The sequence below is a fragment of the Trichosurus vulpecula genome, chromosome 3 (assembly GCF_011100635.1).
Source record: "Trichosurus vulpecula isolate mTriVul1 chromosome 3, mTriVul1.pri, whole genome shotgun sequence".
NCBI lineage: Eukaryota > Metazoa > Chordata > Mammalia > Diprotodontia > Phalangeridae > Trichosurus > Trichosurus vulpecula.
In genome coordinates, this window is record NC_050575.1 from 50,351,451 (window position 1) to 50,369,111 (window position 17,661).

A 17,661-nucleotide genomic window follows, 5' to 3' on the forward strand; every position below is an offset into this window, starting at 1 on the left:
AGAGGGTAGGGATCAGAAGGGTAAATACTGAAAGGGCATTACCTCACTCTAAGAGAGGACATGAAAAGGCTTTAGCCTAAAAGGGCCAGGGTTTCCCATTGCATCCTGGGCCATCTCCATTAGTCCTGATGAATATCAGGCCACTGGACCCAGATGGTTCTGGAGGAGAAAGTGAGACTGGTGACCTTGCACAGCCCTCCCTCATTCAAATCAAAGTCAACTCCAAGTCATTTCATCAGTTCCCCGATGCCATGGTCCTCTTCGAAAACTATGAACAAACACAGCAACAAAATGGACAGAGAAGTAAAAAAGTGCCAAAACAGAAAAAGTCACCAGATTTAGACACCTACACAACTCAATTCAGCAAGTGTTTGTTTAATGATCATATTCAGAAGGGAAATTAAAAATTAGATTAAAAATAGTAGTTGCTCCTCTCAGAGCTTAGTTAGTAGGGGAAAACATTAAAACGTATGCTTATATTACACTGTATTTGCAGAGTAACTACAACAGAGATGCAAAACGAAGTGTTTTCTTAGCTGCTCAGGAGAAGATTCTTACTGTCAAATAAACCAGGGAAAGTTTTCTGGAGAAGATGGCATTCGAATTAAGCTTGACAGATAATTAGGAATTCAAGGAGCGAAGGTGAAAGGAGACCATTCCAGATACACGCACGATTACCAGAAAAACTGGAGCTTTGTAAATACATACGAAAAGCACGACGTGCTGCTGAGAGAGAGATCCGTTACAGCTTTGGATGGGGGGCGGGGAAAGAAGATAAAGGGAGGCGTCTTTTTCCCAACTGACTTGCTCCTACTGACCTCGGAGAAAACAAAGGAAGTTTCCTAGAGGAGATGGCATTTGGATTGGGCTTGAAAATATAAACTGGAATTAAGGTCTGGGAGAAAAGTAACTACAATCATTAGGACTCTGACTTAGGACTAGAGACTCTAACATTGAGCACGAGACTCCTCACGGGACCTGCTACTTCATCTGTAACTTCAATCGTTCCCATGACCACGCCCCCGTCCGCTCGGCTCTATTAAATCAAGGCCCTTCTTCCCACCACCCGACTGGGTTGTCGGCGACACTACTTTACCCAGTCCCTTCGACAACCCCTCCTCTCTGCAGAAGAGACGGAGGTGGAGGGAGAATGTTGCCTGGGGAATGAAACTAAGGCTGAGGCCTCCTAAACTAGACCTGGCCCAGAATCACCTCTGAAACTGGCCTGGTGCCCTCCCCACTTTCCCTTCCTCTCTGTGGAGCCCTTCCTTCCGGTCGGGCTTCCACGCCCTGATTGGCTGGCTGCGCCACTTCCGGCTGTTCTCCTGCCCCGGGAGGCGCCACGATTATGCTGCTATTTCTGCGTATCGACTGTGTTCTCTCCGCACCCCGCTTTGTGGTTGTGACAACATGTGGCGACTCCCAGGGATGCTGGGCCGAGGTGAGGGGACTCCGAGCAGAAGCAGGGATCTTATCTCCGTCATGTCGCGGAGGCCGAACAGCCGTAGGACGAGTCAGAATGGAAAACGTGGCGAAAGGCCGAGAGGGCTCCCGCCATGATGGAACGGGCGGGGCCTTAAGGAAGGGGCGGGGATAGCCGCGTAGGGGTGGAGTTAAGCTGGGATATGCATTTACCTTTGTGACCTTGGGCAAGTCACTTGACTTTTTTTCTCACTACACCATTTTGTAAATTTTAAATACACTGTGATGTTATCATTATCATTAGTGAGCATAGCCAAGCATCAGTCAACCAAATGAGATATTTGCAAAACCTGTGCATAATGGAGGGGAAGCTTTCAAGAATTAAATTTTGATTTTCCAGTTTAGTGGTCTTAAGTAATCAAACCTAAGTGTCAAGAAAGACAAGATGGAGGGAGGCTAGGTCTAGGAAAGAAAGCTAGTGAATCAAGAAGAGATCGTTAGGCCTTTGGGGTTTGGGGTCACTTTTCCCAGCTCTCTTAGGGTACCACTGCTGCTGCCCTTCCCTTGTGTCATTCAGGAGCCAGGGACCAGTGGAAGCAGGGGGTTATCCTTGAGTTGCTGACTGTCCACATCTCCCTCTTCTTAGCCCTACAGCACCTGCCTAAGCACAGCCTTCGTGGTGTGACTCCTGGGGCTCCCAGCCAGGAAGAACCACAAATCACTTGGTCATCACAGTCCATCCCTGTGCCCATCCGTAATAAGTAAGTATAAGAGCTTCTTCCAAGGAACCTACCACTCAGCCCCCTACCCTTCCCAGGACCCTACTCCCACCTGCCTAACAGACTGTGAAGGTTTCCTTTTGATTTCTGTTTAGGCATGAGCCCCTTGCCCTGGGTGTGGGCAGTGGTCCAAGGTACCAAAGCTGGAAAAATGCATTCCAGTGGATCTCAAGCTGCCTGTCCGGTCACAGAATGTGGGATGCTGTCTCATGGGTATGCCTTCCCTGAATCTGTCCAGGATGTATCTAGGGTCTAGGTTTTGAGATACAGCCAAGAGATGAAATGATGGGGTCATCATTATGAGTAGACAAGTAGTAGTTTATCATCTGGATCAAAGGAAATAATGCATGTAAAGCACTTTGCAAACCTTAAAGCATTTTATAATATAATAGAAGTAGTCACTATTAGACTAAGTAATTGGGGGTAGGGAGGAGCAGTTTTTGAGATAGTTGTTAAAGTGACTCACCACCTTCATCTTCTACGCCAGTTCAGTTTTATTCTTCCTCTCCTTTCTTTTTATTATTGGCACTTAATACTTGCAGATTGATTAGCCTAGGTGCTAGACATTCCAAGAAGTTTTTAAAAGCCTATCCCCAAGGGGACTTTGAGTCTAGTTTGGGAAACTAACCCTAAACATAAAAACAATAATTAATAACACAAGATAGTATATGCTGAGTGGTACAAATCAGTACTACAAGAGTTCTTCCCCTATCAGAAGAAGAAAATTTTAAAGGGAATGACTCTGATCTCCCTTGTATCCTGACAGTGCCTAGCCAGTACTGGTACGTCCTTAATAAACATGTATTGATTTCAAGACTTTATGCCTAATGAAGTAAAAAGGTTGTTTGAATAGCGTGTCTGGCCTCTAGGGTCTATGACAACAATGTGGAATGAATTAGGTACATGTGCAGAAAACACATTCTTCAGCTGGAGATAAGAGAAGTCCCCTGGCTTCATAGACATAGTAGAGAGTAAAGTTGTGTCAGGTGATGTTTGAGCCCAATCTTAAGCAAAGACACATCTATTCCCCTTCCTTCCACCTCCCTCAACCAAGGCCCTAGTGTTGAGCCTGAGGCCATTCACTTCAATCCTTTATTGAGTTCCTGCTCCATGCAATGCATTATCCAATGTCAGGGGTTCTTGACCTGCTCTATTTCACGGGTTCTAGAAACTTGGAAGGGGAAGTCAAAAATACATGATTATTTTCGTTTACCTCTAACTGAAATTTAGTATTTCCTTCAATTATGAATGTAGGCAACAAATATTATACTGAGGACTCCAGAAGGCTTTACCAGACTGCCAAGAGCTCCATGATGCAAAACAAGATGAAGAAGCCCCGTCCTAGAAGATGTCCCTATTACTTTTGTAATCCAGGCCAGAGTCCATCCACATCAATTCCATTTTCTGAAACTCCCCTGTGGGCTGTATCTGCTTGCAACAGCAACTCCTCTCTCCTGTAGTCCATTTCTCTCTAGGAAGTTGGAGCCCCAGGGACTCATGAATAGTATCTCCCTTTGAGGAATAAGATGGGTTAGGAAACTTATTCACCCACCTACCCACCCTTTTTTTCCTTCAGTTAAGCAAGGTTAGTACTGCGCTCAGGGTTACAGAGCAAGCCAGTATTATAGCTGGCACTGGAACCCTAACACAAAGCCCAGCACTCTGTTCACTAATTTAAGCAATCAAGGACAGGAGCCTTATGCGTAAACCGACAGGGAGAATGTGTCTGGCCTTCAAGGCACAGGAGTAGCTGCCTTATTTCCTTACATTTTCGAAAGTTGTCTCAACTGTTATTGAGTCACATCTGTCATGTAAAGATATTTGTAAGGAAGTCATCCTTCAGGGTTGTCCTAACAGGAAATCATGATCTGTCACAGTAACCTAGATTACACAGGGGCCAGTTTATTCCTCTTATTGCTTGTACCCAGTTGGGTTTCTGACAGGGTTTTTTTTTTTTCTTTCTCAGGGAACCCTGGCCATCCTGGCCCTGCAACTGGCCAAGCAAATCCAATTTCAGGCCTCATTACCTGGTTTCCAGAGACAAGAACAGTGCTGTTGGCATGGTCACCTGGACCAGATCCGTTTCTCGCCTTTGCTGTGCCAAGACTTATGTAAGTTATCTCTTGGACAGGCAGAAGGAGTGGTTCTGGAGTTCCTCTTGGCCAGGATGTAGCTATAGGACACACCCCAGGAAAAGAGCCATCAGCTCGTCCTCATTAGGAGGTCAGAAATGAGGTCAGAGGAAAGTGAATGTGGTAAAGTTATATCCGCCCAGGGCGTAGGACAGTTCCACCCTTGGAAGTTCTTCTATCCTGCCCAGCCAAGAGAGGGAGCTGAACAGAGGATACTGACAGCCTCCTTTGTTTTGTTGCTGTTTTAAAAGATTTCTTTATATTAAAGTTTATTTTTTTCAATCATCAAGCATTTATTTTTTTCTACCTCCTGCCTCCCACCCCCAAGAAAACAAAACCTCCATAATGTAGACATCGTCATGCAAAATAAATTTCCGCAGTGTCTATGTATCTTATTCTGCATATTAGCCTATAACTTCTCTGTTACAAGGTGGACAGCATTCTCAACCACCGATTCTTTGGAGTCTCAATAGATCATTGTATTGATTAGAGTTCTTAAGTTTTTCAAAATTGTTTGTTTTTATGATGTTAATATTATAGTATGCCTGGCCTTCTTTGGAAAATAGCTTTCTATCAACTCCCAGGGCTTCCCAATTTTTTTTGCTTTATTTTATGGCACACTTATTTTTAGTTTTTCACACCACAATAGTTGGTGTGGGACAAACCCAGTGTTTCTTAGGTCAGGAACAGAAATCAGCCCTCTTCTGCCCCCACCATTTCAATCCTCAGCCGGTGGCCCCTATACCTTAAGGAGTATCCCTTACAATCAGATTATAGTTAGGCAAATAATTTGAATGGTCCTCTGGAATTTGTTGTAATTAGATCTGACTTAGAGTTGAAATGATAAGGGATGAGCTCCCTGAGGGAACAAGTGTGTGAGAAAAAGCCACGGGTCCCATCCAGTGTTTTAGTCAAGAAGCAGGTGCAGTGGTGCGTCCTGTCCCCCTTCTCCCTCCCCCCCACCCACTACCCTCCATCTTAGCTCTCTTGTTTGGTCTATATTCTTCTTGAAGGTCCAGTACAAACAGAGGAAGTAGGAAGCCCTTAACCCACAACCTTCCAGCCAGTGCTCCCTCCCCTTTCCCTGCCTAGCTGCACATTGAACCCCTCCCCTTTGGGAGGAAGTCTGTAGTCTCCACTGCACGTCAGGCCTCCAGGCCACTCCTTGCTTCTCACTGGTGATCACCTAGGTCTCTTCATATATCCCTTCACACCCCTCTCCAGCTTGCCAAACATGGCCACTCACACTGCTTGGATAAATGGGAGAGTCACCGACTACAATCTCTTATAGGTGGAAGGCCACCATTTGATCTTAGTAACATCTGACCTCCCACTATGCTCTGAGGTCTACTAGACCTTACCGTCTGCCCCTCCACTGTGTTTCTTAGACCCTAGGCATTGCCATCTGCCCTGCCAGTACACTCTAAGAATCCCCAGGCCTTACTGTTTGCCCTGTAGCAACCCCTTAGTACTCTTCCATTCATTTGTAACAGAACACTCATACATGTGTTTTCTCTCCCAGTTAGAATGTGAGCTCCTTGAGAGGGCTGATTGGCTCTCTTTTCTATTTGTATCCTTAATGCTTAGCATATAGTAAGCTCTTAATAAATTCATTTTCATTCAGAGGGAGCCTTTTGGGCCCATTCACAGATAATGATTTTAACATGACAAGTTGGAAAGTGAGGAGAAGGAGGGAAATGGTAGGTTCCCAAAACTATAGACTAGTCAACTTCACAGCAATCTTTAGCAAAATTCTAGAACAGTCTGTGAGCATTTAAAAACTAAATAAATAATCATCACATCTGTCAGTATGGGTTCACTAAAAAAAAGTCATGCCAAACTAACCTGATTTCTTTTTTCATAAGTTTACTAAATAAGGGGAATGCCAAAAAATGTTTATTTTGAATTCTTCAAAACAGGTAGCCTTGTCCCTCATGATCTGTGGAGACCTCAGAGAAATGTGGACTAGGTATAATTGAATGGATTCAGAACTTTGAACAGTTGTACCCAAAGAACATTTATTAATGGACATATGTCTTTCTGCATGGTTGGGGGAAAGGTTTCTCTGTTAGTGTGAACGAGGAAATGGACTTTCTCTATATGACTCTGGAGTGTAGAACTAGTATTAGATACAAGTTATGGACAGACGGGTTTGGGCTCAGTATTAGGAAGTGTTCTGACAGCTATCCAAAAATGATCAACAGGGATATGATAGAAAGGATTCCTGCCTTGGGAGGACAATTTGCATAAATAGCCTCTAAGACCCCTTCCAATGGTGATTTCTTAGGAGGAGACAGAGAAGGAGCGGTCAGAGATAGGAAGTACCAGGAGAGCCTAGGCATCATAGAGTCATCAGAATACAAGGTTAAATTCTGCCCAAGTATCCTTAAAACACAATGAAAAGCTGCAGTCCAGCCCTGGGCAGGACTTTACACATGTTTTATGCCTTACCACTTTTTCCCTGGCATTTCCTAGGGTTGAAGAAAAACATTCTTCCTACAAGTAATTCCCCAGCCCCCTGCCGTACTTGCCTGAAGGAACCCACAGAAGAGCAAAAAGGACAGGACCATCAGGCTGAGAGCCTTGCTTCCCATAGCTCCACGAGGACAGCCAGACTTAGGGGTCCCTGTGAAGCAGGTAATGAACTAGTGTCTCTTGGGGTCAGTCAAAAGAGATTAGAGAGTTGGGAAAGTCTGCGCTGGTGAATGTTTGCTGCTGAATGCCCCAGGACAGGGCAGCGGGCATCCCTTTGTAACAGTATGCTTCCTGGACTCTGGGAGACAGGGTGGATCAGAGCAAAGGACTTGTTCCCTTTGCTGTATAGCTGTGTGTCTGGTGTTTCCCCAGAACCTGTTGGCATTGCTTTTTTGGATGCGACTGGAGCAGGCCAGTGTCACGCCACCGGAGAGAGACTGGTATTGGTGAGATGTTGCCACTCAGAGGCTTATATTTGTCCCCTGAACAGGGATTTGGGGCATTCTCAGGGCCTGGGGAGAGATCTGTCTTGACTGTCTCAAACTGACCCTTCTGGCTGTTTGTTGCTCAGGAGCAGGAGAAAACAGAGCCTCTTTCCTTAGAGGAAGCCATGTTGTCCTTGCAGCAGCAGTTCCAGCTCAGTGTTTCCATCGCGCTCAATTTCCTGGGTAACTGATTGCCACCCTGGGATGAGGTGGGGATATTGAAAAAGGGAGAGGACACAGAAGGTAATTGAATGGTTTTTTGGTGTAACAGAAATGTTGAAACTCTGAATAGGGGAGTAAATTCCCTGGTACAAGTCATAGAAAAGCAGGGGCCATGGAGTGGAACTACATACAACCTCCAGAAGTACTCAGAGAGCCTGTGCCCACACCTAAAACAGACAAGTCGGTGAACCCTGCCCTAAAGTGACTAAACATGGATCGTAGTCTCAGAATCCCTAGGAAACCAAGGAGCCATCCTGTTCAATGGGGTTAAATCCGTAGATAAAGCATTGGGATAGAGGCTGCCTCTTCCTTCCTGTCTTGTCCCCTTCTCCCCCCAACTCCCTTCTTTGTGCCTGAAAAGGGTGGGCTTTTATCAATCCTGCCAAAAGAGCTTAGAATAAGTAGGATAGTAGCTGGAGTTAAATTGGTAGTTAAAATGAATCTGGCTTTTACATCATCACCTCTGAGTGATTCGAGTGGAGGCTAATCTCTTTAGATCATAACATGAAACTGTTAAGTAACAGTGGCAGGCATTATATGATTAAGTGCCAAAAAGCAATGGCACAGATGGGAAAGACTAGGAATTCAGAGAAGAATTGAGTGGAAATTGTTTAGAGAAATTGAGACTTGAGCTGAGCTATAGTTGAAGAAGAAAGAAAAAGCATCCCAGGCATTCATCAGCATGAATAAGAGTTTGCCTTTGGAAGGACTGTGGTCTGTTCCTTCTTTGCTTTCTCTCTTTTTTTTTTTAATTTTTTTTTATTTAGTTTTCAGCATTGATTTTCACAAGAGTTTGAATTACAAATTTTCTCCCCATTTCTACCCTCCCCCCCATTCCAAGATGGCGTATATTCTGGTTGCCCTGTTCCCCAGTCAGCCCTCCCTTCTGTCACCCCATTCCCCTCCCATCCACTTTTCCCTTCCTTTCTTGTAGGGCAAGATAAATTTCTATGCCCCATTGCCTGTGTATCTTATTTTCTAGTTGCATGCAAAAACTTTTTTTTTTGTTTTTGAACATCTGTTTTTAAAACTTTGAGTTCCAAATTCTCTCCACTCTTCCCTTCCCACCCACCCTCCCTAAGAAGTCAAGCAATTCAACATAGGCCACATGCATATCATTATGTATAACGCTTCCACAATGCTCATGTTGTGAAAAACTAACTATATTTTGCTCCTTCCTAACTTATCCCCCTTTATTGAATTTTCTCCCTTGACCCTGTCCCCTTTCGAAAGTGTTTGTTTTTGATTACCTCCACCCCCATCTGCCCTCCCTTCTATCATCCCCCCCTTTTTTTCATCTTCTTCCTCCTTTTTTCCTGTGGGGTAAGATACCCAAATGAGTATGTATGGTATTCCCTCCTCAGGTCAAATTTGATGAGAGCAAGATTCACTCATTCCTCCTCACCTGCCTTCTCTTCCCCTCCTACAGAACTGCTTTTTCTTGCCACTTTTATGCGAGATAATTTACCCCATTCTATCTCTCCCTATCTCCCTCTCTCAATATATTCCTCTCTCATCCCTTAATTTGATTTTATTTCTTTTAGATATCTTCCCTTCATCTTCAACTCACCCTGTATCCGCTCTCTCCCTCTCTCTCTCTCTCTCTCTATATATACACATACATATATACATACATACACATTCACTTATACATATATATACATAAACACACACACACACACACACACACATATATATATATGTGTATGTATATGTATATGCACATTCCCTTCAGCTACCCTAATACTGAGGTCTCATGAATCATACACATCATCTTTCCATGTAGGAATGTAAACAAAACAGTTCAACTTTAGTAAGTCCCTTGCAATTTCTTTTTCTTGTTCTTTTTCTTGATTACCTTTTCATGCTTCTCTTGATTCTTGTGTTTGAAAGTCAAATTTTCTATTCAGCTCTAGTCTTTTCACTGAGAAAGCTTGAAAGTCCTCTATTTTATTAAAAGTCCAAATTTTGCCTTGGAGCATGATACTCACTTTTGCTGGGTAGGTGATTCTAGGTTTTAATCCTAGCTCCATTGACCCCCGGAATATCGTATTCCAAGCCCTTTGATCTCTTAATGTAGAAGCTGCCAGATCTTGGGTTATTCTGATTGGGTTTCCACAATACTCAAATTGTTTCTTTCTGGCTGCTTGCAGTATTTTCTCCTTGATCTGGGAGCTCTGGAATTTGGCGACAATATTCCTGGGAGATTTCTTTTTGGGATCTATTTGAGGAGGCGATCGGTGGATTCTTTCAATTTCTATTTTGCCCTGTGGCTCTAAAATATCAGGGCAGTTCTCCTTGATAATTTCTTGAAAGATGATGTCTAGGCTCTTTTTTTGATCATGGCTTTCGGGTAATCCAATAATTTTAAAATTATCTCTCCTGGATCTATTTTCCGGGTCAGTGGTTTTTCCAATGAGATATTTGACATTGTCTTCCATTTTTTCATTCCTTTGGTTCTGTTTGATAATATCTTGATTTCTCATCAAGTCACTAGCTTCCACTTGCTCCAGTCTAATTTTTAAGGTAGTATTTTCTTCAGTGGTCTTTTGGACCTCCTTTTCCATTTGGCTAGTTCTGCTTTTCAAGGCATTCTTCTCCTCATTGGCTTTTTGGAGCTCTTTTGCCATTTGAGTTAGTCTGTTTTTTAAGGTGTTGTTTTCTTCAGTATATTTTTCAATATTTTTTGGGGTCTCCTTTAGCAAGTCATTGACTTGCTTTTCATGGTTTTCTCGCATCCTTCTCATTTCTCTTCCCAATTTTTCCTCTACTTCTCTAACTTACTTTTCCAAATCCTTATTGAGCTCTTCCATGGCCTGAGACCAGTTCATGTTTTTCTTGGAGGCTTTTGTTGTAGGCTCTTTGACTTTGTTGACTTCTTCTGGCTGTATGTTTTGGTCTTCTTTGTCACCAAAGAAAGATTCCAGAGTCTGAGACTGAATCTGGGTGCATTTTCACTGCCTGGCCATATTCCCAGCCAACTAACTTGACCCTTGAGTTTTTCAGCAGGGTATGACTGCTTGTAGAGTTAAGAGAACTATGTTCCACACCTGGGGGGATGTGCCAGGTCTGCCACACCAGCACTCCTCCTTCCCTAAGAACCCCCAACCTGGACTGGACTTAGATCTTCAGCAGGCTCTTCACTCCTGCTCTGATCCGTCACTTAATTCCTCCCACCAGGTGGGCCTGGGGCTGGAAGTAACTGCAGCTGTAGTTCTGTAGCTGCCCCACTTCCGCTACCCCCGGGGCAGTGGCCTAACCGGGAACTCCTACTCCGGCAGCTTTTACCACTAACCTTCTCTGTTGTCTTTGGTGTTTGTGGGTTGAGAAGTCTGGTAACTGTTGCAGCTCACTGATTCAGGGTGCTAGGGCACGCTCCGCCTGGCTCCTGATCTGGTTGGTCCGTGCAGCGCATGCTGGGCTCCGCTCCCAGCTCCATGCGGGATAGACCTCACCCAGAGGCCATCCAGGCTGTCCTGCACTGGAGCCCTGCTTCCCTCTGCTATTTTCTGGGTTCTGCAGTTCTAGAATTGGTTCAGAGCCGTTTTTTATCGGTTTTTGGAGGGGCTCGGCCGGGAGCTCACGCTAGTCCCTGCTTTCCAGCCACCATCTTGGCTCTGCCCCACTCTTTACTTTCTCTTACACTTTTAGGATCAGGAGTAAGGAAGGGACCTATCATCAGGCAGTTTGTGCTCTGGGCCCATGGGGTCTTTGGCAAATGTTGTGGGAATTTCACAGTGTCCTTTCTGCTCTATGATCTCTGATAGGGACTGAAAATATAAGAAGTGGCAATTGTGAAGCAGCATACTCTTACTTCCAGAATGCTGCAGACCGGGGCTATAGCAAAGCTCAGTTCAATGTGGGCCTGTGTCATGAGCATGGAAAAGGGACCCAGAAAGATATCAACAAGGTAAGTGAAGCCTTCTGATTGATCCCCACTCCCCCTCTGTGCCAAGTTGCTAAGAGGGATCAAAGCTGGGTGGAAAAGTCTGATCTCACTATGGGGAACAGCTCTGACACAGCTGAAAATAAAGAACAGCCCAGGGAGAGTCTCTCACCCAATAACAAGGGAGCCTTCCAGAGATGAAACTGAATGTGGTGCCTGTCCATTTGTGCCAGGCAGTTTTTTATTACCAGCTTGCTGCCCAGAAGGGCCACCAAATGGCTCAGTACCGCTATGCCAGGTCCTTGCTGAGTGACCAGACCCCAGCAAAGGCAGCTGATAAGCAGAGAGCAGTGGCCATGTTGAAGCAAGCAGCTGATGCCGGCCTGAAAGAGGTGAGGCTCCTGTCTGAAGGTGAGGGGATCCCTGAGGGCAAGTAGGGCAGGGATTGAGATGTCCCCTCTCCTGGCTCTGCCTTAGGCTCAAGCCTATCTGGGGGTGCTGTTTACCAAGGAACCATTCCAGGATGAACGAAAAGCTGTGAAGTACCTCTTGCTTGCAGCCAGTAATGGGGTAAGCAGGGAGTGACAAAGGGGCCTGGGAGGGCAGGAGAAGGAAGGGCAAGGGGGAGTGGGAAAGAGCACTGGCAGTCAGGGCCAAGCTTCAGGGACACCCAGTGAATCAGCTTGTCCTGCAGTCTCCCCATGCCCAAGGCTCTTTTTTCCTTCATTTCTTGGTCAGCAGCCAGGCGCTTTGCCCTCATTCTTAGGCAAGAGAATTTTTTTCAGTTTCATTTTGTGAAGGCATTTTAGGTTACCAACCGCTATCTCCTTCTGTTCCTGTCTTTGCTCTCAAAGAACCATACGAAACCTCCTCTAGGTTGAAATGGACTTGAATTTTAATGTGCAAGTGTGAGGAGCCTCTCTGGCTGTGTAAGTTAGGAAGAAACACCAAGAAGACGGACTGACAGGGAGCTGTTTGTCACCTCGGCCAATCACAGTGCAGCGAGAGCCTCTTATGTAACCATGGCAGCAGTGCTCAAGGCTAGGACTCTCCTAACAGGTCCTTGGTATTGGTCCAGGCATCTATTCTACGATATAACAGAGTCTCAGGGGACATTATTTGACTCAGAAGATATTTAAGTACCTTTAAGAAGGTATGCAGAACCAAATATTGAGTATTTATTGTGTGGCTAGAAGATAGAGTGGTGTTTTGTAAGTACTTTGTTTTTTCGTCTGGTTAGGCATTCATTGGCTAGAAAAGTCTCAATAAGGAAGCTCCTCCCAAAGCCAATATGCCACTGTCCTGTAACTTGAAGAATGGTCATAGAGAATTGCTTAGGGACAGTGGGAGGGTAAGTTCAATAGCATATTGGGGCTTTAATGAGCAAGTATCCATGGTCACACAGTATGGGTCAAAGATAGGACCTAAACCCCCATGCCATCTTTCAATACTCTACACTGCCTTTCATATAGCACATATTATAAAATATATATTATAAAATAGACTCCATTGGTGGCCTAAATAGAGGGAAGGGGAAGCTAGATGATATAGTGTATGGATTGCTGAAGACCAAAATTCAAATCTTGCCTCAGATACTAAGTAGTTGTGTGACCCTAGGCAAAGCCTTTAACCATCCTCCGTTTCTTCATCTGTAAAATGGGGATAATAATAGTATCCACCTCATGGGATTCTTATGAACATCAAGTGAAATGGCTTGCCTAGAGTGCTTCGGAAGCCGTAAAGTACTATGTAAGGCTAGTTAGTAAATTAGGTGAGTTTAGGAGAGGTTTTTTTTTTTTTTCAAACGTTAATTCTTATAAAATTGACGTCATGCAACATTAGAGGAGCTTTCATTTCCAGCATCCTACCTATAAGCCCCACAGTACCTCTTAGAATGTTTAGAGTGTTCACCCATAATCTGTGTGTGTTCAATTCATTCCCTATCAAAATAAACATAGCTGGCTGACTTTCTTCTCCAGATTTTCCATGATTCAGGTTGGCTGCTTTATCCTTCATTCCCTTTTCTATTCAGTAAGCACAGTTCTGGTGGGGGATGCTCCACAATCCACAGGCATTCAGTACCTCTCTGGGTAACCTCTGGCTCCGTCTTCTTTGGGCTGGGCTAGCTCTAATCTCAGATTCTCCTTGATAATCTGATTTCTTTTTGTGGTGATGGTTCATTGATGGTGTCAGTGCTGGGGCTTGGTTTTGGCTTTATACAACATGGGTGAAAGGTGCTGGCTCCCAAACCCTTTGTTCTCTTCTGTTTTAATATGACCTGCGTCTACGGTCTTGTGTATGTGTGTCTTTTTTAGGATTCTCAGAGCAAGTACCACATGGGGATTTGCTATGAAAAAGGCTTTGGAGTCCAGAAGAACCTAGGAGAGGCCATGAGATATTACCAGCAGTCAGCTGCTCTAGGGAATGAGCCAGCTCAGGAGAGGCTGAAGATGCTCTTAGCACAACTGGAAGGTACACTTATGCCCTTCTGCATGTCTCACCCACAATTCCTTAAAGGAACTAGGGTGAATCATTGGATCCAGCCCACATGGCATGCTCAGAATGACAGATGCTTCCCTTTCCCAAAAAACAGCTATCCCTATACAAAGGCAGTTATCCCTAATGGTGGAGAAGATAGTGGCCACTAGTAGTTCCTTCTTTCTGTCAGTTTTTTTTTACTATTTTACTTCATACCTCATACTTTGATAGTATTGCAGGTTTTCCATATGTAGACATAGTTCACTTGATTTCTATAATCCCTACAAGGAATTATCCTATTTTTCCAAACAAAGGATGCTGTAGGTTGTAGGTCTGAGGTCACTTACCTAGTCAGTGACAGAGTCGGGACTGGAATACTGATCTTCTGACTCTAATCCAGTAATCTTTCCACTATACTGCTCAGTGTTCCAGTCCATGGTGGGAAAGCTGGACACCGTGTTAGGATTTGCTGTTGCACCCTGTATCTTCCTTCTCTGAGTGTAGTGGAGAATTATAGAGTGGAATGTCATTGATAAGGCATCCTCTTAAGTGTCAGGAGGATTGGGGGTAGAATTGGTATGCTGGGGGAAGTACATCTGTGTTATGTCCCTTAGGGTTCCACACATTAGGTGGTATTGTGGCTAGAGCACTAGGCTTCAAGTCAGAAGACCCTAGTTTGAGTCTTGCCTCAGACACTTACTAGTAGCATTACCTTGGACAGTGAGGTTACACCTCAGTTTCTTCGGCCTCTAAGGTCCTTTCCAACCCCAAATCTATGATGCCGTGATTCTTTTTTGTACTTTATAGTCTTAGTTGCCTGTAGTACCAAGAGGTTACTCAACCATTATGTGTCAGAAGTAGGTCTTGAACCCAGGTATTCCTGCCTCTGAGGCCCCATCTACTGTGCCACACTGCCTCTCAAAAAAACAAAAACAAAAAACCCCAAGATCCTATTCATTCAATGATAGTTCTTATCTCTCTTCGTCACAGCTTTTGGGCACAATAATTCAACACTTAAAGGTTTGAGGTCCTTCTCTAGCCCTTCTGTTTGTACTCTGAATACAGCCCTGAATGGGGCTACCCACCTTCCCCATGCTTGGAGCACAGGAAGCCTTGGACTTCTTAGCAGAATTGATCATCTGGGATCCATCCCTGCAGCATCTAGTGTGACAGAACCCCCGAGTCCACACCCTTTGGAGATGCATCTAGTAAAACTGGGATTTGGATAAGGTAAGAACATAGTTATAGAGAAGCCTCCAAGAGGATAACCTTGGGGTGGTTTGAGGGGATAGCAACCATAATATAAAATAACCTTTTGCTCTCTTGTGAGGAAATTGTAATTGAGGATAGTACTCTCTGGTATGGGCTGGTTCGAGGTTTACTCCAGAGAGTTGGGAGTGATTCCCACCAACTATTTTCAGAGCTTGGCAAAGTAATGTATATAGAATCTTTTCCAATCCTAGAACAATAAAGATTCACTTCTGTTGGGCTTGTGTTTTTTTGTTTTGAAAGAGGATTTCCAATCACAGCTGCACCCTGAACATATGTATCTGTTTGGCCCCACAACCATCACTTAGTCCCAAAGATGGAAGCTGTGGGGATCCTTCACTAGCCTTGGGCCCAAAGGAGTTGGTGTGCCCAATCAGATCCTTCTGTGAAGACCCTGAAGAATCTCTATTTTTCCATGGGAAGAGGAAGACTGAGTGTGAGTTCTGTGAACAAGAGAGAGTGGTTTTCCATGGCCTCACTTGGGACCTTATATAACATTAAAATCTCTAATATTTAATAAAATCAGCCAATTAATACCAAAACTAGGTTTTCTTATCATTTCATCCCCTTTGAATGTGAATGGGAGATGAATGGGGGCAAAAGAGAGAGGGCAGCCCAACCTCCATAGCTCAAATCTTTCCATTAGATAGTTTAAAGTTATATGACTAGATATTGTTCCAAAGAGAATGCTTAGAAAGGAATGGATCAACCTTATTCCGTTGACTTCCTTATTTCTTGTTAATAGCCCAAATTAATGATTTTACTAATAACTTCTCTTTTTAATGATATTCATCTGGGTTTAATGAAACATGTTTAGGTAAAATCAAAGGAATATGGATGGGTAGATGGCTGAACAATTGATATCTAGATAAATAGAGAACATTTTACAAGTTCACAAGGTTTCAGAAAAAAAAAAGATTGAGATATATTGGCAAAATAATCCTCCTTTACATTCCCCTGTGTTGCTTCAGCTTCATTTGTCTATCAATCCCTTCATTGAACTTTAACATAGACCTCTTTCAAAAGGCCCCTCCCACACCTAATATCTCCCAGAGTTTTCTGTGGTTCCCATGGCTTTCTGGCAATACTCACTCCTTGGCTTCCCCAGCTGCTCTTCTGACAGAATATTATGGAATAAGTCTTCTCACAGAATATCAGCTGCATTGGGGAGTGGGGTTATCATCATTGGATAGACACTGCTGCAGCCCCTCCCCCATGGCTGCATTACAAAGATCATCAAGACTATAACAATTGAGATTTATGTAGTACTTCAGGTTTGCAAAGCTTACAATTTGCTTACAATTTTTTACTTACTATCTTACAATTATCTCATTTGATTTTTCACTAGGTAGATACTACAGGATATTATCCCAATCTAAATGAGACTTAGGGAGTTAAATGACTAGCTTATGATTACACAGCTGGTAAATCTCAGAAACAGAAGATCTTTTCTGACTAAATCCAGTGCCCTTTCTGCACCCCTCTGCTGCCTTCATCCAAATGGGTTTAGATAGCACAGACAAGCCAGAGACCTTTTAGCATTAAAGCCCCATTATCTGATGAGTCACCACCAGACCTTTGAAAGGAAGGCTGGGGCTGAGCAGCCTGGTCAGCAAAGCCTGGACTGGACTTTGGGTGACGGTTCTCTGGCTGACTTAATTAGTCCCCTGTGCCTTAGCTTATATTCGTCATGTGCCCACAGCTTGGCACACTTAACTGTAAAAAAATTTTAAAAACTAAACTCTGCCCCACCTGCCTAAATCCTTATGATTGACCTTCTTTTGCCTTTCCAGTTCCTTTGGGGTTTGATTTTCTCAGGAGCCCAAGGCTGACTGACTGGCCTGTGTGTCCTGTGACAAAGTGTCCTTGCTCAGACTCCTGAATCCCTTCTAACCCACATTTGTTTAAGTTGAAATCCTACTCTCTTCCATAGTTCATGTGATGTCTTGAAACATTTTTGTCTTTCCCGTGACATTTGTCACACTTGGCATTACATTGAATTTGTCTCCCCAATTGGGCCTCAAGTTTCTTGAGGCTATAGAGAGACATCACTATGAGGTTACACCTTGCAACCATCCATCAATCAACCAATAAACACTTATTAGCATCTACCATGTGCCAGACACTGTGCTAAGTGCTGCGAATACAAAAAAGGCAAAAGACAGTCCCTGCCCTCGGAGTTTCTGATCTTATGGGATGGGCAAAAGTGAAAAAATATGACTGGCAGTTGTTGGATTGTAGGAGGATGGTAGCAACAATATTCACTGCTTGTGGAGTTGTAAATTGGTCCAACCATTCTGGAAAACAATTTGGAGCTATGAAAACACCAACTCTGTGGCTCATTCATCATTGTGCGCCTCTGGGTACCTGGCACTGAGCCTTGCACACAACCAGCGCTCAATCAATGTTTGTTGGATGAATGACTGTGCTTTTAGCTGAGAGAAGGTAGAAATGAGGTTAATAATGTACAGATTACTGTCAAGTTAAAATTTGGTCACAAGAATGACGGCATA

The 17,661-nt window shown here is 43.9% G+C and overlaps 1 protein-coding gene across 1 annotated transcript; it reads left to right on the forward strand.

The window, feature by feature from the left end:
* The first annotated feature begins 1,067 nt into the window (after positions 1–1,067).
* On the forward strand, positions 1,068–15,690 carry DELE1 (DAP3 binding cell death enhancer 1). The gene is made up of 13 exons (XM_036750544.1): positions 1,068–1,441; positions 2,069–2,183; positions 2,297–2,414; positions 4,168–4,312; positions 6,809–6,970; positions 7,181–7,254; positions 7,380–7,476; positions 11,283–11,425; positions 11,635–11,793; positions 11,879–11,971; positions 13,717–13,873; positions 14,870–15,109; positions 15,392–15,690. The coding sequence occupies exons 1-12, from the start codon at positions 1,411–1,413 to the stop codon at positions 15,106–15,108; spliced, it is 1,533 nt and encodes a 510-aa protein (XP_036606439.1). The 5' UTR covers positions 1,068–1,410; the 3' UTR covers position 15,109; positions 15,392–15,690.
* The last annotated feature ends 1,971 nt before the right edge of the window (positions 15,691–17,661 follow it).

Bases quoted from the DNA above. Each gene is read 5' to 3' on its own strand.
- DELE1 (XM_036750544.1), top strand. From the start codon at position 1,411: ATGTGGCGACTCCCAGGGATGCTGGGCCGAG. The intron at 11,794-11,878 runs GTGAGGCTCCTG...GCTCTGCCTTAG, and splicing joins CTGATGCCGGCCTGAAAGAG to GCTCAAGCCTATCTGGGGGT. The intron at 13,874-14,869 runs GTACACTTATGC...TCTTCGTCACAG, and splicing joins GCTCTTAGCACAACTGGAAG to CTTTTGGGCACAATAATTCA.